We start from the raw sequence: 21,578 nt of genomic DNA on the forward strand, positions 1-21,578 counted from the left end.
TTCAAAGAAGGAGTCGGGAAAGAAGAGAGGAGGACTTCATTGTTCGTACTAACCATAGACCACTGGAATGCACTAGCCTTGAAGTTCTATTTTCTTCTGTGGACTCCTTCATTGAACAATTTCCTTCCCTCAAATATTTGCAGCGAATAAGCAGGTGTCGATCCTGTAGCAGGATTTAAGTTTGATGGGTTGTAATATTGAAATCAATATAACACTAGATTTCCATTTAAATCTTGCGTTAAACTAAGCATCGTAAAATTGTCATTCTATCCATCAGAGTGCATTTTCTAAGTTCTAGTGAGCTAGCGTCCTACAAAAGTAGGACAGAATAGGATGATTATTGACGCTAGAAAAAGGGAAAAAAATATTCCAAATCAATTCTAGTCATTGCCTATGCATCCATGGCCTATGTTATGAGTGTTGACTTAGGCATGGATACCTTTAACAAGAGGATTGGACATGACAATTGGCGAAGCTAGGCATGGATTAAGAAAAAGCCATTTGTAAGAAAAAAATAGAGTTTTTACGACAAAAATTAAGAGTTACATTCCTTTTAATGAAAATACCGAAAGTGTCTGGGTTATGTAGTAAAAAGTCTAGAGTTTTAAGAAAAGGTAATTATGAATGAAATAAAAGATGTGCGGTTGGAACTCAAATGCCAGTACCTTACTGCCTGTTTTCATTTATGACTTGGTCAAAGAGTTGTGACAAAAAGAAAAAACGTCCTAGCTCCGCTGATGTCCACTCCTCTAGTTAAAAGTCTCTCTGACTTAGGTCAAATTTTGGCTATAAAACAGTAAGAAAATGATTTAAAAGCAATGAAATGAGACTTGAAACCACGGAATGAGATCGAGTCAATCTCAGTCAATTCAAAATAGTAAGAAAGAATCCCAAACCGTTTGTGATAGGCGCTTATGCTATGTAGTTCTGTGTGATTTAATGGTCTTGTTCTCATCAGTTTTAGCTCAAAAATGTTCATGCTATCGTTCCCTGAAAATAGTAACAATATAAGATACAGTCGAACTTCAATTTAACGATATTTTCGCTGCTTACCAAATACTGTGCGTATTTACTTCATTGCAAGTCTCGATTTAACGATGTGTTTTCCGCTAACGGACAATGTCGGTAAATCGAAGTTCGACTGTAGTGCAATAGTAAATTATCGTGATTCTTTTTCTTCATCAATTATCTCAAAATTCAATATCACTTAAAACGAGTGTAAATTCTTGAAAAAAACGTTTTTCATAATTCAAAAGTACCCTTAGACACATACATGTTGTTGAATTTTGAAGAAAAAACAGACAACAGGCAATCTTGTCCGAGAATGTCCGAATCGGTTGGCCGGAAAAGTTAGGTTCCCTCTAGGTTAAAGCTACAGTTTCCGATTGCGTAGAAATATCTCAGCTCTGGCATGGGAGAATCTCCCCAAAGCGCTAGATCCAGCTGGCAATAAACACGATTGGAGTCCATTATCACCATAGATAACTTCATGGTTTTCTATGATTATCACCAAAGTGATACGAGAAACACCGGGATGAAAATAGAGTGAGTGCATTTGTAGCATATTCGTAGTCTTCTTTCCACCTAGCCTTGAAATCAGCCTTGCTCGGGAGGGCATTTTCTTATCTGTGCTCCCTCATCCTGCTAGCTCCAAGAAATTGGGGCGCCCACCCTCAGCGCTCCCTGCTTATCCAAACAAAGGCACGCCGTCTGCCTGACTGCCTGCCTACATGCATGTCTACTAGATTGCTAGTATACAAGGCATCCTTTCATCCACGATCATTTTACGTACACGCTGCCAAGCTTCCAAGCTTCCAAGGAGACTTACTTCCTTCAATTCATCCATCCATCCATCTAGCTATCTGCCTACCTCGCTCGGTCGATCCGTTTTTCGTTTTTCGTTCCACCCAAGACTCACTCAGCTGGTCTGGATCACCCATCGGGATCACCTATCCCTCCCTCCATCCATTCACTCGGGGCATCTGGGCTTCCCTTCGAGAGCCGGATTCGTGCCGTCATCTGGGCGTCCTTTTGAATGCTGAACGCAGCCTTTGGAGATTCGGAACGGAAATCCATCCGATAAAAACTCAAGCTTGATAAGAAACTGAAGTGTTTGCTGATTGACCTCAAGTTAACTGACTCTCTGGGGGCTTGATTGACCCTCTCATCCCCTGGCTTTTGGTAGTGACATCTGAACACAAGCATGAGCCAACCGGATGCGGCTGGAGCGGGTGCTCCAGTGGATGAGGTAGATGTCGCTGACGAAGTGGCGGGTTACAAGCCGCCCAAGGAGAAGACACTGGAACAGATCCTGCAAGCCGATGAGGATGACGCTGCGCTCAAACGCTACAAAGCCACGCTCTTGGGCGCGGCCAGCGAAGGTGCCGCCGTCGTCCTGGTCGAACCCGATAACCCCAGTAACGTCATTGTCAAGAAACTGTTTCTGGTGGTCGAAGGACGACCTGATGTTGAGCTTGATTTGACACAGGATCTAGCCAAGATCAAGAAAACGGTAAGACAAATTTATCAAAATCCTGCATCACTAGAGAGCAGATTTGCAATTAATTTGCACGTTTTCGTGACCGGCTTTCTTCTCTTGACAATTAAGACCATCCAATTGCTCATTTGTAGCCCTGTTTGATTTCTACTACAACCATGATAGCAGAGTAGTCTTATGTACCCGATAGAGACACGGCATGGTTCCCCAGAGGGATCGAATCCCGGCTTCGGAGACAAAACCTACTCAACGGGCAAATCAATTTCAAATCCGCCCTTTACTGTATTCATCATTATCATCAATTTATTCATCATCCCCATCCATGGTGAAATGTGACGAAACTTGTGTTGATTATTTGATGAAGGAATTTTCATGTCACTTGCCCATGGAGTAGCGTCCATCTGCCAACGGATTGATTGGCATTGACAATGTGTTGGTCTTGTCTTGTTCCAGACCTTTACCATCAAGGAAGGCATCCAGTTTCGCATTCGTATTGAGTTCATCGTACAACGCGAAATCGTTACCGGGCTCAAATATGTGCAAAAGACAAGCCGAATGGGCGTCACTGTAGATAAAATGAGCCACATGGTGGGCTCCTACGGGCCGAAAACAGAGCTGCAAAGTTACACGACACCAGTGGAGGATGCGCCTACGGGTATGACGGGTCGGGGCACTTATCACGTCCATTCACTCTTTAGTGACGATGACAAAAAGGAATACCTCAAATGGGACTGGAGTATCGATATCAAGAAAGATTGGTGAAGCCTTTCTGCATTCGCCTGTCTTAACTGATGGTTGCGTTTTTTAACCAAATTGTGCCATTATTGCGTCTAAAAACTAACTCTTCCGCTTTCATTTGTCTAAAACGATTGCCACACAATCCGCCACTACAAAAACATGATCCCTCAATGATTAGCTGTTCGACGCTATCCAGCATTTATTAATCTCCGTGGACTTTCTCTTATGCGACTGATCGATTGTTTGGTCAAGAGGACAAAATTTTCCAAAAGTTTTCTATGAATACAAGTTGTGATATCCTAAGCCAATCGAATTTTTCCCTGAATACATTTATTGTGAAAGGCTTTCCGTGTTTGTATTTGGGATTAGCGAAGACAATCATTAGATTAATATTATGGATATGACCTGTTGACTAGGTAGGCCCCGGTTTTGAGCCCATTTGTGACAGCGAAAGTTGCCTGTATCCCTAGGTAATAAGGTTCCTGGGGCCATGATTTGACTGGCTTGCACCAGGTAATCTCGGATAATGAGTCGTACAAACATTTAGAATTTTCCTACTTTGTGACATTCCAACGATTTGAGACACTGAAAAAATGACGATTTGACTGGCTTGCACCACGTAATCTTCCCTTCACCGTTTCCATTTGCATTTGCCTGTGCCGAAACTGCGAAGTTGAGCAGGCTTGAGAGGCCGACATTGCAGAGGTCGCCTAAGTTTCGCGGCCACAAGTTTCATCTCGGCCGGTGTCACTTGATGCGACGAGATCACTTGAGAGTAAAGACATGGTAGTATGGCACGTTTTTCATAAGAAAATCCACGGTGATCTTCCGGACGGATCCCCACGAAGCGGGCCAGACAGCCGGTGATGTAGATGTCTTCCATGTGGAATAAAGGCACCGATCCGGCCGCTTCGAGAAATATCTTGGCCGTGCTCCTGGATAATACGTAGGCTGTGCCGGATAAGTAATTCGGATAATACTCGCTATCATACAAGTACTCGGGCGCAAACCACTTGTTGTACGGATCACGGATGGGTTTTGCCCCGCATATCAGATTGCCGAGGAGAAGGTTGGGTTTTTGATTGGCTAACAGGATCTGGTGAAGATTTTTGAGATTGATATACATATCGTCGTCGGTTTTTAATAAATACGGCACTTTATCACAGTTTTGGGTGTACCACTTCAGCATCATGAGCGACTTGATGGTCAAATTGGCATAGGAGTCTAGGAAGTTCTCCTGCACGATATCGCCGAACTCTTTGGCTTCTCGAATGACGGAGTTTTGCCCCGTGAAGTTTTGCCCACGACCCAATAGGAACACAATGCGAACACCAGGTGGAACTAGATCCTTTTGGGCCCAAGTGGTTCGGATGGCTCGACGAGCCTCGAAGTTCCGAACCGCCGAGCAGATCACCACCACCAGTACGGGGGCGGCGGAAGACTTGGCCGAAGATTGGCCGGAAGAGGAGGTCGGAGTACACAAACTGGCCACGAGATTGGTGCTCACGTTGGGCAAGATCATTTCATACGCGTCCCGGGTTTGATTGGCCGGCCAGACAAAAGCTACGGCTGAAAGAAGCAAAAGTCCGTTAAAAACGACTGATGATGGAAACCAAGCCCAAGCCAAAGCCCAAGCCCAAGCCCAAGCCAAAGCTAGGCCCCAAAGCTCGATTCCTGCAATCAAGGTGAACTTACGCTTCAGATGTCGCATGTAAAGCGAGGGCAAATAGGTCATGCCAAAGATGATGGAGATCAGTGCGAAGAACGTGACTAGCCGTTGACAAGAATCCAGCCAACGGTGGGTGGGCCCTCCCCGAAACTGAGGGAGCGAAGTCCGCCGGTTCACGCGCATGGGAATTAAGGGTTTACTCATTGTGACTAGGACACACGCTCCAAGGGCGGTCCTCCTGCAGGCTCTCCACCCACCACCACGACTAACGCGTCAATGAAGCCATGAACGGATCCATGATGAACGGATGACTAGGATGGACTGATTATGATTGGGGTTCAAGTTGATCAGTCAGTAGGTCGTCGGATCCTGGCATCCTGAGATCCTGACCGCCGGGGCAGAAATGGTGACTGGAAACCTTGAGGGGGCACTCGGACCATTTGAATGGGGCGTTTCTGGGTCTGACACACGAGGAGCAATATCGTTTGTGTTGTTGCTGCTGTTGCTCGTGTGGCTGCTCATGCCACTCATGCCACTCATGCCGCTCTGGCTTTTCATGATAATGACGATGATGATGATGATGTGGGCCGACAGCCAGCTAAATCCAGGCTAGCCTGGGTGCATGCCGCGAACAAGTGGATGCCTATGTGGTTGACGTGGTTGGGCACAGCGAGAAGATGCACGAGGGTTGAGATGGGCTTCCAATCCATGCACTCCACGTACGTCCGAGTGATTTTGCTCCATCCAGTTGGCTCGCTTTTAACCCCTGATACGCTCCATCCAGTTCATCCTACCTAGAGGGCTAATCCTACCCATCCTGTCCCGCTATATGTATATCGACCATATCGACCGACACACCTGGAGGAGGGCAGGCAGGCCCGCAAAAATGAATGGCAAAAATGAATGGCCAAATATGCAAAATAGTAGCCAGCCACTTATTCTCAATCTCGATGCGTTGGACTGAGCATCCTAATCTACAGTGCTCTGCTGTAAAGCACTAGCTGACTGATGGTAGTAAGTTGGTCCATTGTTGTTTGTCTCTCGCCTGGTGAAAGTCACTGAAAGAAGTGGAAAAAAGGTACACGAATCCTCGGACACTGTCTCTCTTCGCACTAGTTTATAATGCCATCCCAGTTAACATCATAGGGGCCAGGTCACGATTTTTGATACATGATATATATTACTGATATCTGCTGCATCTGAGTGCTCACGTCGTCCGAGATTAGCCCCAGTATCTAGTCTGAGTCAGGGGGAATGCCCGGCGGCAATTTACCTTCAATTCATTGACTTGAAGTATCCAGTATCTCTAAGATGAAAGCCCATAGCAACTTTAAAATGGAAAATCTCTGATGATTGTGACCTTACATGGCTGATTTTTCGACAAACTTTCCATAAAATGCGCTTTGACTCCATTGGTAAGATGTTATGATGAGATATGAAAGCCTAATTTGTTTGAAGTTGTATTGACTTTTGGGCTGATGTTTGCACCTATTTGAAAAATTCCTTAAAAGACAATTAATTTATCTTTCCAATGTTGCATAATAGTCTTCCCTTTTCTCAATACCTTATCAGTAGAGACGGCCAAAATATGCATTATCCATTTTATGCCATAAAACGGGTTTATTCGCATATATTGCATATTTCGTGTTTTCATGCATATTTTGGCTTCTTGGCCTAAACAAATTCAAATGTAGTGTAATAATCATTTGTTGTAACTCTTGGTCATATCAATGCATAAAACGAATCAAGGAGAGTTCATGATCATTATGGCCAACCAAAACTTGCATCCAGCAAATTATGTAGCTTTTCCAAAAAGCCTGCATATCCCAGAATGTTCTGCAAATTTATTGTATATGCAAACTTTGCAAGTTTATTATCAATATTGGACTTTTTTGCAATTTCAACCATTTTGGCACAAAAATATTAATTTTTTTTGCAATTTGCAATTTTCTTGACATTTTGTGTCAAAATTGAGGAAGAACTTCTGACATTCTTTAGAAATTTGTTTGACAAGAAAGTGCAAAAAAGGTTGTATATACATTAACAACCATCTGCATAGATATTACATCCATCCATTTTGAATAGCTGTCTCTTATATCATTGCAGTTTCTGGAGATTCACTCCAGGTTAGGACCCAGTTTCATTTGCCCAAAGTACTTCTCCTTGGAAAATCAAGCACATTTTTACGTTTCCATTGGGTGTCAATTAATGGCCAGGAGATGGATGGTTATGGGAAGAATTGGCCTGCTATCATTTTCAAGAAACTTGGAAGCAATGTTATCTTATCACTAACATGTAATGAAACTTAATCTTATTAACAAGACTACTGTGTAATAGTTACATTGCAACATTATCAATATGTTATTGCTGTACTCAAATTTATTTTTATCATACAATATTAAAGGTGTAGGCACAAGATGCTGATCTAGATGATTGGTCTGAAATGCAGTGTGAACAATGCAACAATGTTTTCCCCAGGTTTGCTTGTCTGTCATGGAGTTAGATGGTAGCTCTCTTGCTTGCTTGGCCTGCCAACTGATGATGGGTGACCCAATTGGGGAATAATCCCATTTTGTCATGACAAACAACATTAAGTATTAACTCACTCTCGGGAATAATTGCAGGGTTGCCCATTTAAGCTATCAAAGGAGCAATTTCCGGTGTTCTTTAAATATTGCATAGAAGCTCAGATTTGGCTAGCCTGGGATCAAAGCAGGGTTTGCAAATTGGAAAGCGGATGCTCTAACAACACCAACTTATACTAGGTTCAAATTATGATGCTGAGAATTGTTAAGACAGAATTTTCTTTCTCATTGACTAGTGCTTGATTTGGAAGGCAAATATAGCCTTTACAGCCCTCCAGAACAAGTTGGCACCTATGCTTTTACAAGTTTGCAAATTCAGGTGATTTTTTATGCAGTTTTGCTGTCAATAAAGAGGATATTCATATGCAAGTTCTGGCTGGCCCTAGTGATGTATCAGATATTAATCAACCCAAATTGATAAAGATGTTGATTTAAAGGAAAATAGCCACAGATTAAGGAATCAAACTCTAATTTCGAAGGTATTTGTTAATCATTAAGCCATAAACTTAGTCCAATTTGCACTGCTTACTGAATAGAGTAAAAATCTGTCCAAGTCTGCCTTGAAAGATGCTGCTGGGTCACCAAAATGTACATATGCGATATGGGGAGGTTTAGGAATGCTCTGACAGATTTGTTTGTTTGCTGGTGCATAGACTTCTATACACTGGATGTCGAACAACCGACCACTCACCACTCGGCTGGTAAAACAGTACAATGGATGGTCTCCTGGGAATTGATTACAAACCGGTTTCTTGTACTGTTTAGCCAACCGAGTGGTCGGTCGTCCGTCCGACATCCAGCGTCTAGAATGTCAGTGATGCAAGTTTGGAGCTTCAAACACGTTTTCGAGAAGCTGACCCATAGATGAGCTGACCCTTCATTCACAGTATTTTATGAGGAAAGGTCGGCTTCGTTAAAACTAGTTTGAAACGCCAATTTTGCATCACTGGCATTGGCAGACAAGTTTATGTGATGGTAGCGGCGCTTGCCTAAATGGCCGAATTAGAGACCCTGGGTTCAGAGACACGCGAGGTTTGACAGGTAGCTCCACTTCAAAAATGCAAACGATCAGTAGACCTAAAAAGTTTCCAAACAGATTTTGAACTGATGCGCTGTATAAGAAAGAGTACTATCATGACAAGGATCATTGAATATCATCTTCAAGGACACTGTCAAATTTTGCTTGAAGACAAGCTGATTCATGGATATTTTTGATTGTTACTACTTTTTGTCACTTTCTATACCCTTTCTGAACCCATTTTTACATAAGATTAGATTGCTATAATGTCTCATTAGATTATTCAGCTTAACATTATTACATGTGAGCTTCCCAAGTCTATCAAGAAACAAGTCCCTTTTTACTTCACAATGTAATTTGTTGAATATGGTTGTACTTTCTTTTTTTGAGGTGCTTTAGCCCAACTTGAGACCAAGTGTGTCATACACATTTCATTGAGAAATACCACACTAATACACTTCCAATGACAAAAGACACTCATATCCCTGTGGAAAAAGCTGGTTAAATCCATGATGGATCAAACTTGCCATAAATCATTCAAAGCTTTAACCAATTATGCAATGCAACTGTATGACCTCTTTAATGGAGGTCTGCAGATTCTAAAATTCATCATTTTCCAAGGGTGACTAACTATGCTTTTGGCCAATTCTTTAGTGAAGTCATGTTAGGTAAAACATTCCCTTCGGCATTAATCTCAGCCACTAATTTTTGTTTGATAAATGATCATTCAATGATAGATGCGCCTATCTCTTGTTAAAACTAGCAATAGGGCAATTTGGCGTTTTTTTCGCATTCGGGCCATCGTCAAGTTTACAGTACATAAGGGATTTGCCGACAATAGCTTGAAATTTATGTACTGGTCTGAAGGTTTTTTTCCTTCTAGCCAAGAGCTTGATGCAAAAATGATTCTAACTTTGATTGATTCTGAAACGGCTACAAAAATGTCGTGTTGTAGTAACATTTTTGGACAAAATTATTGACTGGAACATGTGAAACTTTGACTTCAAAAATGACTGATTTTGATCAGTTTGAATATCACCGCCCTTTTACTTTGACAGTTATTGCTCTGATTGCTCCTTCGACTTTGCTTACCTGCACTTTCAACCAATGACAAACCTTGTTTACATTTTGCTCGCATTTTGTGACGTAAGGCTGCTGAATCCCAATAGAAGGGACTGACTCTCTGTTGGGAAGGTTTCCAAACAAAGCCCATGTTTGCTGACAATATTTATGACTAATATTTATTCTTTAGTGTGACTAGCCCATATTTTCCCCTAATTGTCAATACACAGGTGGGCATATTGTTTTGCTAGTCAATTATCATTCATTGATGTCTTTTGCTGTTTATACATTATGCACCCTTGGGAGTTGTTGAGTTAATGAAGACAATAAACAATAGATTGAGACACAATGCCTCAAAAATGGACAGCATACCATGCAGATTTGCTTACGATGAGTCAACTTGCACCATCCGCTCATTGAATGTTCAATAATCGAATGATTTTGATTGAGATGGGTTACACAACCCAACAAAATGAACATGTTTGGTGTAATTTGGTGACCGAACTAACAAATTGGCTTAATACCGCAATGCTATTTGCCTAGACAAACAAGCAAAATGAAATAAATATCAAAATTCAATACATGCACAGCGCAGTTTGGCTAGGCCTGTTGTCTTTGATTTGACTCCATGTAATAATGTCAGTTGTGCATGAACGGATTCACTTGACAAGCCCTATTTCTTGGGCAGGGTGTTCATATTAAGTGTCAGAATTGCCAACCCAACCTCCGAATGTTGTGTTGGTAACAAATAAGTTAGAGACAACAATCTTCGTCCATGCCCGACATAACACCGAGAATAGAGAACGACTCACTGGCTTTTGTTCCATGGGAAGTGGCCGATAGCCTTGAAGCTGTCCACCAACTCCATCCATGCAATGGAGCTCCAATGCTGGTCACCGGATTTCGGACTTCCCTCCTGGCATCCCCCTTGTTTAGCTCTGCAAACCTATTTGAGTTTCGCCGGATGTCCCGTCAGCTTCACCGCCCTGAACAATCCCTTCTGGGCCGGACAATCCGACCTGCCCGTCTTTAAGCATCGCCAAATCCGATACCATGATTTTGAAACCATCCGACTCTATTTGGAAAGCTGCAAATATAGCACCGACTACGGCCTGGCCCCCAAAGACAAAGCCGAGTTGACGGCGTACCGCGATCTAGTGGAGCATGCTCTTCGCCCGGCCTTCGAATTGGCCGTGTGGGTCGATCCTCGCAATTACACGGGCTTGACTCGGCCGTGGTATGCTCAGCAGCTCGGCATACCCTGGTCCTATTACTATCCGGGTCAGTACCACCGGCGGGCGCTTGGCCTGATTCAAAGCGTGTCTGGCGTGGATGAGGCTGATCCCGAGGTGGAGGCTGAGATGGCTTATCTCGAGAGTATCATTTACAAACGAGCCGCCGAATGCTTGGACGTGTTGTCTCAACGCCTCGGCGACCAGGTCTATCTTTTGGGGGCGGCCCCCACCAGCTTGGACGCATTATTGTATTCGCTCTTGGCGCCGGGCCTCAAGGTGCCTCTGCCACATCCCACATTGACCCATTTGATACGCGAACGAGCTAATCTTGAACAATACGTGACCCGCATAACGCACAAGTTTTTCGCTCGCTATCAGAAGCATCCCCCTACATCGCCCGAATCATCATCCGGACCTCGAGAATCAGGTGGCTCCTCCTCGTCCGAGGGTAAAGAGAACACGGGTCAACCCACCGATTCGTCTCAGCCTCCGGCTAATACCGTCTCCTATTCCGGATGGAGCAATTGGGTGGCTGTCTCCGTGGCCGTGGTGGCCATGTCGGCCTACGGGCGGTATTCGGGCATTTTTTCGCATTTCTCCGCCTTGGCTTCCCGCTTAGTCGTCACATCAGGTCCGGATTATTGATGTTTTGATCCGTCATGCTTCCCCCATCGCCATTACTACAAGATCTACGTACTTGGCCTTATTGGTCGTGGGCTTAGAGACTGGCCAAATATATCTGCCCGTTTGCCAGGCAATCCGCCGAACACGAGTCACTCGATCCCTCAATTAAAGCCTGTGATTGTCATTTCTTACAGTTCAGACCTTGCCATGGCTGGGGTGAGCTCAGTGCGGGAGCTCAGTCATCTTCAACGGGTACGACTTCTATACAAAACTTGTTTGAAGCTGCATCGTGGGTTGCCCATGCATTTGCGGGCCATCGGCGATACGTACGTGCGTGATGAATTCAAACGCCACAAAGAAGCTAATCAGGAGCAAACCCAAGTTTTCATGGAGGCTTGGTCGGTAATGAGAGAACTCATGAGTAGCCGCATTTCAAGGGATGGCTGACCGTGACCGACGTTTCTTTCCTTTTCAGAAGTACGCTCTCCAGCTAACACGTCAAATCGGGCTGAAGGGCCCGCAAACGTCCAAGACGTTGGGGGACAGCCTCCGAGTGGAGGATTTAGACCAATTTTCGGGCGAACAATTAGCCCAATTGTTTGAATTATATCAAGAGACTAGTAAGCCTATGACTCCTACCGATAGTTCGGTGTTCAAATGAAGACTCCATCCCCCAACACCCTCTCAGACCACCAGCTAAAAAGGTCTATTTCCAGCCAATTTATATGTTTAGTTTTTCTTGGGCTAATTAGAATACACTCAGAACTGTGTTTTGATTGTCCTGTCTCTTGTTGAACATCTCTGGACTTTCCATTTCTCGTGTGAAGGAAATCTCGATTTGATGGCTAGATTAAGAGCACGCCAAAACCTTCATCCTACTATGGATGACTTGAAACTAGGTTCAAGTTTTAAAACAAAGGCGCATGCTCACAATAAAGATTCTGAATGAAGCATCTTTAGCACACATTCAATATTCTTAGTCCATCATCTTCATTCAGCTCACGTTTCAGATTCTGAATAAAGCAAACTTTAGGTCACTTGTTCTGATGGTCCATGTTGTGTCTTTCTTTGGTCCTCAAGGTTCCACGGTTACCCTAGATTGAATATGAACCCCAAATGGATGGCGGAGCTTTGAGGCAGAATGATGAAGATTAGCAATGTCTTGTAAAATGGTAGCGTACCTGCACAACTTAATAACCCCTAGCGGCAACCTCCCGTGATTTTGGGGTTGATCCATTCTTACTGGTCACCCTGAATGATCCTGATTCTCTGGCAAGACAATGTTTACGACTTTCAAAATGAAGAGTGAATCGGATGAATCTGTCGGCCCTATTAGTCCAGGCTAGTTATTCTATCTATAATTCCTAGACGAAAAACCCATTGGCCCCTAGGGATTATACCAGTTCTTCTAGGATTGATCTTAAGTAACATTGGAGGAGAATTGTCCAATGACCCATCCACGCTATGGCGACTGAGCCACGACGCTCTTGGTCTTGTGTCTTGACATCTTATGGGCAATCACCGGAATAGGCCAACCAACCAACCTACGATAAATACGTTGAGCTCCTGCCCCGTCTGAAGGATGGCCGCACACCACGCCCCATCCACCACCTTGTTGTGTGAGCCCACTTTGGATGACCTGGATAGCGACAACACGCTCATCAGGCCGGGTTTGGAACACGATGTGGATGCGGTCATCCAGCACGATTCTCTTGACTCCAACCTCCATCTGACGAGCCTCTTAGCCAAGAACAGTAGCTCCAAGTACGACGAGAGCGACCAATTATCGATCAAGGGCGAAGATCCGGAGCCCGAGACATTGTCCGAAAACGAGTCCCCTTTTGAGCGCTGCCATGTCCACCTCAAAAGCCACGTGAGCTCAGAGAGCCCAGAGCATGTCCAAGATTGCCAAGATGAATTGGAACCACAAGAGCCAAGGGATCACTTGTCGGAGTGTCCCAGTCAGGAATCCGCTGGTGAGGCCCAGGATCCCCAGGATCCCGTGTGTCAAACGGGATGTCAAATGCGGCCTTACTACGTCATTCACACGGGTGAGTTCGAGCCTGGGTGTTGATCTAATCTCCGCGTATGTGCTGTAACATGCTCTTCTTAGGTCATGGCCGTCCACCCCCGCCGGACTACGAAGAGTTCGAGTGCCCGCGCCCCAAATGCCAGTTCATCTTTTCCACCTCGTCAGAACGAGACGAGCACGTGGCGGAGGTTCACAAGCCACCCGCTCGCGTGACGTGCGACGTGTGTCAGAAGACGTTCGCCCGCAAATACGAGCTTCAGATTCACGTCAAGACCATTCATCTCAACATCAAGGACAACGTGTGCCCCGAAATTGGATGCAATTACCGGACGGCGGAGAAAGGTAATTTCAGTGCCCCGATGGCCATTCCCTGAACGGAACGGTTTTGATTCTTTTTTGAATGTTGACAGGTAAAATCAAGAAGCATCTCGAGCAAAAACATTGGGGTGTGAAGAACTTCAAATGTAGGCAGTGCGAGTACAAAAGTACCTCCGGGTCGAGTTTGCGCAATCATGTCAAAGCCGTTCATTTGAAACTCCGCGAGTTCAAATGCGAATATTGCGAGTATCGTGGCGCTCAAAAGAACCAAGTCCAACGGCACATGGAGGCCATCCACCTGAATCTGCGCCAGTATCAATGCCCGGAATGCGACTATCGAGCCAACCACGAGTCCACGGTCAAGACGCACATCAAAAACCGCCACCAAGTGGTACGTGACCATCTCTGTCCACATTGCGGTTACGGCACCACCAATAAAACGCAGTTGGAGCAACATATCGAGAAGAAGCATCGCAATCCTAAACGACGAAAAACCAAGCCCATCTACGTCTCCGGCTATCGACTGAAAGAGCCACTACCTCCCAACCTTGTTCAATCCCAAATGTCGAGCTCTGCGACTTGACTCGATGCTATATCCCTCTATGTCAAAATATCCATGGGTACCTCATATATTGATTGATCTTTCATACGAATTCGTCATTTTACCGCAATCTGGTTTCATGGAAGAACTTCAGAATGGCTTCTTTCAAGTTGGTATCGTCGACGAAAGAAGTGCTCTGAATTGGAAGGTTGGTCATGGGGCTGGTTGCCCTACGGCTCAAAAACCATTCCGTTATGGCAGCTTTTTCGTACGTAAAACCATCTTGGCACTTGACCGGGTGGCTCATCACATATTGGGTTATGGGGCATATGAACTCGTGGGGAATATCTTGGCCATCGTCGACATTCAGCTCCGAGAAATTCCCGGCATTGGAAGTCTTCTTAAAACGGAGATGTTGGATTTCTTGCACGAATTCAATCGCCGCTCTCTCTTCCAAGCCCAAGATATTTTCGAAGTCCAATACGTTCATATTTAGGAGCTCTGGTCCATTGATGGCACACGCATGCTCGGCCTTGACTCCTTTCGATTCAAACCACTCGGTCACATCTCGGGCTTGCCAATCCGTTATCTGTGAAGGAATGAGCAATGTTCATCTCTCCGACGGAGGGATCCACAGTCCCAGTGTTCTTTAAGGACTCACCGGATGATTGGAGAAGTGTGGTCTATGATTTACGTGTAGTTTCCACACGCGAATGGTTTTGTCGTTGGATCCAGTGATCACTTGGCTGTGATCTTGGAAGCCAAAGGTGCAAGCGTTGACATAACGCTTGTGTCCCGAAAGAGCTTGAACAAACGACCAATTGGAGGTCACCCAGACACGAACCGTCTTGTCCCCCGAGGACGTGGCCATCATTTCACCATTGTCACTGAAAGCCACACTCATCACAGACTCGCCATGGCCCTAGGAAAAGACGCATGGCCAAACGATCCGTCACCTATTAGTCGTCAAACGTGATGGAAGCTTTCTCACTTACTTTTAGCTCCCGTTCCAAGAGTAGCTTTGCATTGATTTCGTCCCATCTCCAAACCTTGACCAAGGCGTCATTTCCTCCAGTGACAAATATCTGCCCCGTGGACCTGATCAAAGGTAAACTCTTGCCACAGAGTACCCCCAAATCATGGCCTCGTGGAACACAATCCAAGGGCTGGTGGCTATTTTCTGCATTCCACAGGCATAATTGGCCATCACTGTCGCCACTTAAAAGGAATTCAGAATCTGGGCTGAAGGTGGCGACATAAATTGAGGCCTCGTGCCCATTGAAGGCCCTGGAATCATTATTGTGTGTTTAAGTAGACGAAAAAGGCATTCAAGCTACTGATGGGTAATCAATCAATCTTTAATACCTTATGACTTTGCCTGTCTTCAAATCCCAAAGACTAATCGCAAAAGTGTCACCTCCTGTAGCCAGCATATCTCCTTGAGGTGAGAGTTCACATACTTGAATACCCCCATCGGATTGAAGTCGCTCCATAACTTCCAAAGTCTAGAGATTCAATTCTTGCCATTGTACTACCTCCGACAACCCATAACAATGCTCAAAGTATTACCTACCTGACAATTCCAAATCAGACAGACTCCATCGGATCCGGCTGAAACCAGCAGTTCCTTTTCGCGATGAAAATCCATCGAATATATGGGATACACATGCCCCTGCGCACTCTTTGTTAATGTCCATGGCCGATCTGAGCTAGCTCGATGCCAAAGTTTGACGAATTTGTCAGAGCCCACCGAGACCATCGTGTCAGAGGCAAGGCACTTCACCTGATTCACATCAGAAGCATGAGCCACGAATGATTGAACATGTTTATCTGGTCCATTTTGTGCGCGGCTGGCTTTGTGTTCCAGCGATTCCACTATTGGTAGATTGATATGGAGCGGTCGGCTGGTGATGTCGGCATTCAAAGGCGCTTTCAGTCGCCACACGGCCATGGACTTGTCATTGGACACGCTGAAAAGGGTTCGATCATCCGATGCAAAGGCTATTTGGGTCACGAATCGTTCGTGATGGGATAGCCTCTTCAAGCACGTTCCCGAAACCTGACAGTAAAACGGATTGTACAATCTGTTGTTACGGACATATATTACGGAAGAGAAATAAATTTAATTTGGCGCTCTCACCGGATTCCACAGCCTAACGACCTTGTCCCCGCCTCCAGAGGCCAAAAGAGCTCCAGAATGTGAGAACCTGGTGTGCATGACCGCTCCATCGTGCCCACTCAAGATTTTCGTGCAAACGAATTGAACCGAATCGAATCGCTCTTGGATGGCCCACAATCGAATCAGGTCATCATTCCCGCCGGTGGCAACGATATAGGCAGCACTCCCTGGTCTCAGATCGGCCTTTATGGGCGAAATGTCGCACGTGAGAACGCCTAGATCATGGGCTTCCTCGCAAAATGCCAAACTTTTTACGTGAATGGAGCCCCCATCCCAGAGATACATGGCTCCATTAGCATCGGTGGACACGAGGTATTGCCCGTTAGGTGAGTATGCGAGGGCAAATATGGTGGCTTCGTGACTCTTGAGCGAGCTGAAAATATCGCCAATGAGACTATTATTAAAACCAATTCCAGTTGGAAAGTTAGTATTCAATTTGTGGTCTGATACCGAATAAATCGTCCACTCATCAAATCCCAGACCGAAAGGGTGTCATCGTCACCACCGGTGGCGAGTTGAGTGGCATCCGGAGAAAAGCGACAACAACGGACCGCCACTCCCGCCGGACTCACCAACCGTTGTAGCAACTCGCCACTCTAAATACCAAATGGATTGGAAGAAATTAAAGATCGAGCAGGTTTCAGATTAATGTAGACTTCCGAATCATTCAGGTTTCTACCTGAGCTTGCACGATGGAGATGGTGCCATCGGTGGAGGCTGAAGCCACCAAGGTCCCTCCGGGAGAAAATCCCACTTCATTGATACTATATTGGTGGTGATCTTGAGGGGAATGTGGTAGTTCCGCCACCTCCGCATTTTGCCATTGGTAAAATCGAAGTAGATGGTCACTGAAAATTGAACATTACTTGAAGCCTTGGACCCGATCCCGCCATAGAAGAAAGATAGAGAAGAATGTCTCCCAACATACCCTGCTCCCAAGACAAGTCGGTCTCCCCTGACATCGCAGCCGTGAAATTCGACGTTGGGAATACGGATTTCGCTCACCACTGCCCCCAGGGAATCGTCCAAAACCGGGTCCTGGGTTGACTCCTTGCGCTCTTCCATCACAAATTTCCTACTTGACTAGTGACGTGTGACAGATAAAATAGCCGTCGTTCTAATGCCGAGATCGCCACAAGTTAACTTTATCGTCGCAATCAGTTGCGTCAACATCGTGTTATGCTCGTCTCCTGGCTTGCACGTTCAAAATACATTTATTTATGGCTTTGTCATTAATCGCTTCAAGTCAATCCTACCAACAATGATGTTGAACAAGCATTAAATGCACCCCAATGTTCATCGTGACAAAAGCAGGCCATGGTTTAGCATCTGAATTAGGCATTACAACGATTCTTTTTAAAAACAACTAAACTCAAGACACGAGTTCTCGCTATCTTAGGAAGAAAGCTGTCATGCCTAGCAGAAAGGCCTACTAAGACTATCAGGCCTTGGAGCTGTCACACTCAGGGTGACGCAACGGCAGCCTTGGGAGTGCAAAAAGGAGAGAATCAAAGGTCTTCAACTAGTAGTAGTAGCAATATTGTAATAATCAGTTTAATCCGGGACAAAACGTTCATGGACTCAGGTTGCTTAAAAAAAATCGGCTTGTTACATTAGATCGTCGTCATCCTCGGCCATTTCCTTGGCCAACTCGAGATCTTGCGCTTCTCGCTCGCGTCGATCCTCGGCCGATTCCAAGTCCTGATTGTACGATTTGGGAGGGAAGCGCATGGCTTTCACGGAGCTATTGTGTAGATCCAGACAGAACTCGATACGTTGATGAAAAGCCAACTGAGGTTCGCGGGTCGAATAGATGTCCACGTTTTCCTTAGATTGCATCCAACCTTGATCATGATCCAAGGTAGCCTCAATCACGCCATCGCGAATTGCCTAGGGGAATCCCCAAAGCACATTTAAATAAAGTTTGAACTAAGGCTGTTGAGCTTCAAAACGTACCTTCGCGATTATATATTCAGCGTCTTGGGCCGAATCCAAGCTCAGTTTCTGGGCCACATCCGAAAGTGAAATCCGGGTGTACGCCAACGAAATGGTCCGGATGGCAGTCTTGATCACATTGTGATGCAATCTTAAAATGAGTGTGTACGTGTGATCGGTCTTAAATTGAGGGGCATAATTCTCCAACGTCTCATCAAACCGTTTTACATCGCCCGAACGCACGGCTAGAATAAAAAAAAACGAGCCATTAATGGGACTTGTTGAGAGTCGACTAAAGTCAAAACGCGTGGACCCAATATACCCATTTATAATTCTTAAGTCGTTTTGTGAGCCGTACCTTGTGTTAGCATCAAATATGGAGCCAAAGCGCGTTTATTTTCCTTTTGAAGGAAAGTGCGGCGCTCGGGGATCTCGCCCAAGAGAAGCTCGACCGTGATATTGAGCTTCATCACGGTGTGCTTGAAGCCCACCGCTGTGCTTTGAGGCGCCTTTCGCAAAGACTGCACCAGATGCTTGTGGGCCTCTGAATACTCCAATTGGATGGCCTTAATGCGACCCAAATAATAGAGGTAACGGGCCCACTCATTGTTACTGGCCGTTTCCGGGAAGCTGGTTTTATTGACCAATTTATCAGCCTGTAAGTGAAACCATCAGAGTTACGGTGAGTTCTCTCCGTTTTCAAGACTGTCCTAACCTGATCAAAAAGGTTTTGACTGATGTAAGATCGAAGCAAGCAATTGATGAGCACCGCCTGGCCCTCAAAATCATGGCGCAAGGTAGCGGTACGTAGGCGGCTATGCAGAAACCCGCGGATTTCTGACGCTCGGCCGCCACTTTCGTAGGCCATGGCGTAGTAATAGTAGATCCGAGCGGCCAAGTGATCCAATGTCCGTCGATTGTACGCGATCAATTTTGCCACTAGACTCTCGCCGCAAGTCAGGGCGGAGGTCGAACCACGATCCGACAAGTGGAGGAAAATCAAGAGTTGCAGATAGGCATCGACCTCGGGTAAAAGTGGGGTCAACGCCGATTTAGCGCCACGAAGACGGGTGTTGGGCGGAGCCGGACCGGTGGGCGAGCCTCCTTCGGTGGTATCCATTTCCGCGGCTTGATCCAAATAGGCCAATAAGGTTTGTTTTTGGCTCACAGAATGGGTGTAAAACCCGTGGACAAGTCGTCGAAGAATAGCCACGTTGATCTTCTTGCGCAAGGCGAATAAAGATCGGAGAACACGCACCATGAAACGAGGCTCTTTGGACACCACTGTCCTTTCGATTAAGCGACAATGCTCGCGGATTTCTGAAAAAAATCCACCCATTAAAACCTTCAGAATCGGTGCAGACGTAAGTTTGAATGCACATTTTGCCGGAGTGAAAAAGAAAGGCCAACTACGTTATTCTCCCTCCCATTTGTTTTTAAATTTAAGGTAAATTGATGAAAAATCGAGATGTTGAGCGTATTCGTTTTCAAATACAGTATTATCGTTCGAGGTTAGGTTAATAAGGTTCAGCCAAGTCTTCAAAAGGCAGGACCGCCAATCAACTGATAGCCTACCTTTTACTACAAAAGACGTTCAAAATTGCAAAAGCTCCTAAAAAAACTTTTTCATCCATTTAGTGAACATTACGGATGGCTGGTAGTTGTAAAAACTGAATTGACCATGATCCATTAGTTAACATGGACTGAGGGGTCGTCGTTAAGTTGAAGAACACTATTCATGTTTTAATGACTTATTTAACTACATCGATTAGCTATTAGTTGGGCAATACAACCTTTTGAATTTGGACGAAATTTTTACTTCTTTAGCTTTGACTTAGCATGTAAATAAGGGTCATTTTCATAATAGTTCTAGCTAAGGTGGTTGAAAAGTAAGATTGCCTCCAGGTCACAGCTCCCATCGTTATTGCTCTGGGCCGCATCGATATCATTTGGATAGTGAGTGAGTGGCCTTTTCAATCCAACTAATATCCATTCTCTGCCCAAATGGATCATCGGTTGTGGGATTCTCGGGCGTGGGAATCATGCCTGGGGTCAGTGTATGATGGCTGGACCTGATCGGGATTTACCGTCAATGACCAAGGTATTGGCATCCTTGGGTTTGGCCTCGGTTTTGCCGGTGGCAGTGCTGCCAGTGGTGGGCGCAGCGGCGTTTTTAATCTCGGCGGTGCCTTCGGATTTGGCGTCACTTGTGCCCGTCATGATGAATGGGTGGGATTGGATGAGTAGCGAGCGATCTTCCCGTTTTCAGCGATCGGGATCAAGTCTCAAAGAAGGCAGGGAGGAAGGCAGGGTCGATTCGGTTAGGCACTTGATCGAGGCTCCTCTGGATTTGCCAAGTCACTCTCGGTCGGTGGACTCGCTGGATAGGATCGACTATTTTGCCTTCCTTTCAGCTGTTGGTATGAACTCCTTCAGCCTAGTCAGGATTTTAGGCTATGTTGGGCGGAAGGCCGGCCAGACAACAGGCTGTACGTCAGACCAGCCTCCGACCAAATGTTTCGTGGATTAATGGACCGAATTCCGAGAGTGTTTCAATTGCGATTAACTTTGGGATCCGCTATCAAAGCTAACCTTTTTGTGCTGGTTTGCAAGCGCCCATTCGAGGACTGCTGGGTCGTTTTTTGGAATTACGTCTACATCTGATGGAATTGACCAAATTTGAGTGGCTCGAAACAGCAGCCCTAGAATCAGAGCGACCAGGGTTAAAACCCAAAGAACTTTGAACTTGGTGTGAAAAGTCTAAAAATCACATTGCACATTGCCTGCAGTCCCACTATTAAATTCGATTGGATTATAAGACCTGGTTCAGAGATGGGTTGTCGGGCCAGATTTTGGCTGACATAAAATTTTCCTAGGGTGAAAATTTGTTAGGACAAATTTCCCAATCTTTCCATGACTTATGGCGCAGGTTTCCAACAGAAACAAGATAATTTCCAGCATTGTTTTACCATTATGACTTTTTGAGTCATTGTTGCAAACCTATAGGGCTTGTCAAGTTAACGCGTTCATGCATAACTGACGTTACTCCATGGAGTCAAAAAGAGAAAACATGCCCAGCCAAACTGCATTATGCATGCATTGAATTTTGACAGTTATTCTATTTTACTTGCTTGTCGAAGCAAAT

General features: G+C 45.2%; 7 protein-coding genes across 8 annotated transcripts; 4 read left to right on the forward strand and 3 right to left on the reverse strand.

Moving 5' to 3' along the window:
• Positions 1 to 1,418: 1,418 nt before the first annotated feature.
• Positions 1,419 to 3,579, forward strand: LOC131878622 (rho GDP-dissociation inhibitor 2-like). The gene is made up of 2 exons (XM_059224685.1): positions 1,419 to 2,512; positions 2,951 to 3,579. Exons 1-2 carry the CDS (start codon positions 2,204 to 2,206, stop codon positions 3,257 to 3,259), a joined length of 618 nt encoding a protein of 205 aa, XP_059080668.1. The 5' UTR covers positions 1,419 to 2,203; the 3' UTR covers positions 3,260 to 3,579.
• On the reverse strand, positions 3,549 to 5,965 carry LOC131878614 (beta-1,3-galactosyltransferase 1-like). Its single transcript, XM_059224673.1, has 2 exons — positions 4,931 to 5,965; positions 3,549 to 4,804 (listed from the first exon to the last, which is right to left on the reverse strand). The coding sequence occupies exons 1-2, from the start codon at positions 5,106 to 5,108 to the stop codon at positions 3,867 to 3,869; spliced, it is 1,116 nt and encodes a 371-aa protein (XP_059080656.1). The 5' UTR covers positions 5,109 to 5,965; the 3' UTR covers positions 3,549 to 3,866.
• Positions 5,966 to 10,315: 4,350 nt separating this feature from the next.
• On the forward strand, positions 10,316 to 11,622 carry LOC131880599 (metaxin-3-like). Its single transcript, XM_059227306.1, has one exon. It carries the CDS (start codon positions 10,445 to 10,447, stop codon positions 11,447 to 11,449), a length of 1,005 nt encoding a protein of 334 aa, XP_059083289.1. The 5' UTR covers positions 10,316 to 10,444; the 3' UTR covers positions 11,450 to 11,622.
• A 5-nt stretch (positions 11,623 to 11,627) lies between these two features.
• LOC131880695 (succinate dehydrogenase assembly factor 3, mitochondrial-like) lies at positions 11,628 to 12,198 on the forward strand. The gene is made up of 2 exons (XM_059227414.1): positions 11,628 to 11,830; positions 11,904 to 12,198. The coding sequence occupies exons 1-2, from the start codon at positions 11,636 to 11,638 to the stop codon at positions 12,087 to 12,089; spliced, it is 381 nt and encodes a 126-aa protein (XP_059083397.1). The 5' UTR covers positions 11,628 to 11,635; the 3' UTR covers positions 12,090 to 12,198.
• Positions 12,199 to 12,697: 499 nt separating this feature from the next.
• LOC131880438 (zinc finger autosomal protein-like) lies at positions 12,698 to 14,423 on the forward strand. 2 transcript variants are annotated; one of them, XM_059227191.1, is made up of 4 exons: positions 12,698 to 13,398; positions 13,429 to 13,479; positions 13,542 to 13,802; positions 13,871 to 14,423. In XM_059227191.1, the coding sequence occupies exons 1-4, from the start codon at positions 13,011 to 13,013 to the stop codon at positions 14,359 to 14,361; spliced, it is 1,191 nt and encodes a 396-aa protein (XP_059083174.1). In that variant the 5' UTR covers positions 12,698 to 13,010; the 3' UTR covers positions 14,362 to 14,423. The 2 variants fall into 2 exon arrangements, with proteins under 2 accessions (XP_059083174.1, XP_059083102.1); XM_059227119.1 differs by having other exon boundaries at positions 12,699 to 13,479.
• On the reverse strand, positions 14,392 to 17,923 carry LOC131880258 (WD repeat, SAM and U-box domain-containing protein 1-like). Its single transcript, XM_059226881.1, has 9 exons — positions 17,427 to 17,923; positions 17,178 to 17,346; positions 16,949 to 17,094; positions 16,460 to 16,871; positions 15,893 to 16,378; positions 15,685 to 15,824; positions 15,315 to 15,606; positions 14,981 to 15,241; positions 14,392 to 14,908 (listed from the first exon to the last, which is right to left on the reverse strand). The coding sequence occupies exons 1-9, from the start codon at positions 17,561 to 17,563 to the stop codon at positions 14,441 to 14,443; spliced, it is 2,511 nt and encodes an 836-aa protein (XP_059082864.1). The 5' UTR covers positions 17,564 to 17,923; the 3' UTR covers positions 14,392 to 14,440.
• A 98-nt stretch (positions 17,924 to 18,021) lies between these two features.
• LOC131880351 (probable 26S proteasome non-ATPase regulatory subunit 3) lies at positions 18,022 to 20,861 on the reverse strand. The gene is made up of 5 exons (XM_059227002.1): positions 20,521 to 20,861; positions 19,149 to 19,753; positions 18,792 to 19,089; positions 18,455 to 18,678; positions 18,022 to 18,388 (listed from the first exon to the last, which is right to left on the reverse strand). Exons 1-5 carry the CDS (start codon positions 20,651 to 20,653, stop codon positions 18,107 to 18,109), a joined length of 1,542 nt encoding a protein of 513 aa, XP_059082985.1. The 5' UTR covers positions 20,654 to 20,861; the 3' UTR covers positions 18,022 to 18,106.
• Positions 20,862 to 21,578: the final 717 nt, after the last annotated feature.

Source organism: Tigriopus californicus, chromosome 1 (assembly GCF_007210705.1).
Source record: "Tigriopus californicus strain San Diego chromosome 1, Tcal_SD_v2.1, whole genome shotgun sequence".
In the NCBI taxonomy this organism is placed as follows: Eukaryota; Metazoa; Arthropoda; class Copepoda; order Harpacticoida; family Harpacticidae; genus Tigriopus; species Tigriopus californicus.

What these genes read in the sequence shown, in the direction of transcription:
- LOC131878622 (XM_059224685.1), top strand. Translation starts at nt 2,204, where the DNA reads ATGAGCCAACCGGATGCGGCTGGAGCGGGTGCTCCAGTGGATGAGGTA. An exon ending in TAGCCAAGATCAAGAAAACG is followed by an intron (nt 2,513 to 2,950) that starts GTAAGACAAATT and finishes GTCTTGTTCCAG; the next exon opens with ACCTTTACCATCAAGGAAGG.
- LOC131878614 (XM_059224673.1), bottom strand. Translation starts at nt 5,108, where the DNA reads ATGAGTAAACCCTTAATTCCCATGCGCGTGAACCGGCGGACTTCGCTC. An exon ending in TTACATGCGACATCTGAAGC is followed by an intron (nt 4,805 to 4,930) that starts GTAAGTTCACCT and finishes TGCTTCTTTCAG; the next exon opens with CCGTAGCTTTTGTCTGGCCG.
- LOC131880599 (XM_059227306.1), top strand. Translation starts at nt 10,445, where the DNA reads ATGGAGCTCCAATGCTGGTCACCGGATTTCGGACTTCCCTCCTGGCAT.
- LOC131880695 (XM_059227414.1), top strand. Translation starts at nt 11,636, where the DNA reads ATGGCTGGGGTGAGCTCAGTGCGGGAGCTCAGTCATCTTCAACGGGTA. An exon ending in TTTTCATGGAGGCTTGGTCG is followed by an intron (nt 11,831 to 11,903) that starts GTAATGAGAGAA and finishes TTTCCTTTTCAG; the next exon opens with AAGTACGCTCTCCAGCTAAC.
- LOC131880438 (XM_059227119.1), top strand. Translation starts at nt 13,011, where the DNA reads ATGGCCGCACACCACGCCCCATCCACCACCTTGTTGTGTGAGCCCACT. An exon ending in TTACTACGTCATTCACACGG is followed by an intron (nt 13,480 to 13,541) that starts GTGAGTTCGAGC and finishes TGCTCTTCTTAG; the next exon opens with GTCATGGCCGTCCACCCCCG. An exon ending in TTACCGGACGGCGGAGAAAG is followed by an intron (nt 13,803 to 13,870) that starts GTAATTTCAGTG and finishes GAATGTTGACAG; the next exon opens with GTAAAATCAAGAAGCATCTC.
- LOC131880258 (XM_059226881.1), bottom strand. Translation starts at nt 17,563, where the DNA reads ATGGAAGAGCGCAAGGAGTCAACCCAGGACCCGGTTTTGGACGATTCC. An exon ending in CGACTTGTCTTGGGAGCAGG is followed by an intron (nt 17,347 to 17,426) that starts GTATGTTGGGAG and finishes TTCAATTTTCAG; the next exon opens with TGACCATCTACTTCGATTTT. An exon ending in AAGACAGGCAAAGTCATAAG is followed by an intron (nt 15,607 to 15,684) that starts GTATTAAAGATT and finishes TAATGATTCCAG; the next exon opens with GGCCTTCAATGGGCACGAGG.
- LOC131880351 (XM_059227002.1), bottom strand. Translation starts at nt 20,653, where the DNA reads ATGACGGGCACAAGTGACGCCAAATCCGAAGGCACCGCCGAGATTAAA. An exon ending in ATATTTGATGCTAACACAAG is followed by an intron (nt 18,679 to 18,791) that starts GTACGGCTCACA and finishes TTTTTATTCTAG; the next exon opens with CCGTGCGTTCGGGCGATGTA. An exon ending in CTGAATATATAATCGCGAAG is followed by an intron (nt 18,389 to 18,454) that starts GTACGTTTTGAA and finishes GGATTCCCCTAG; the next exon opens with GCAATTCGCGATGGCGTGAT.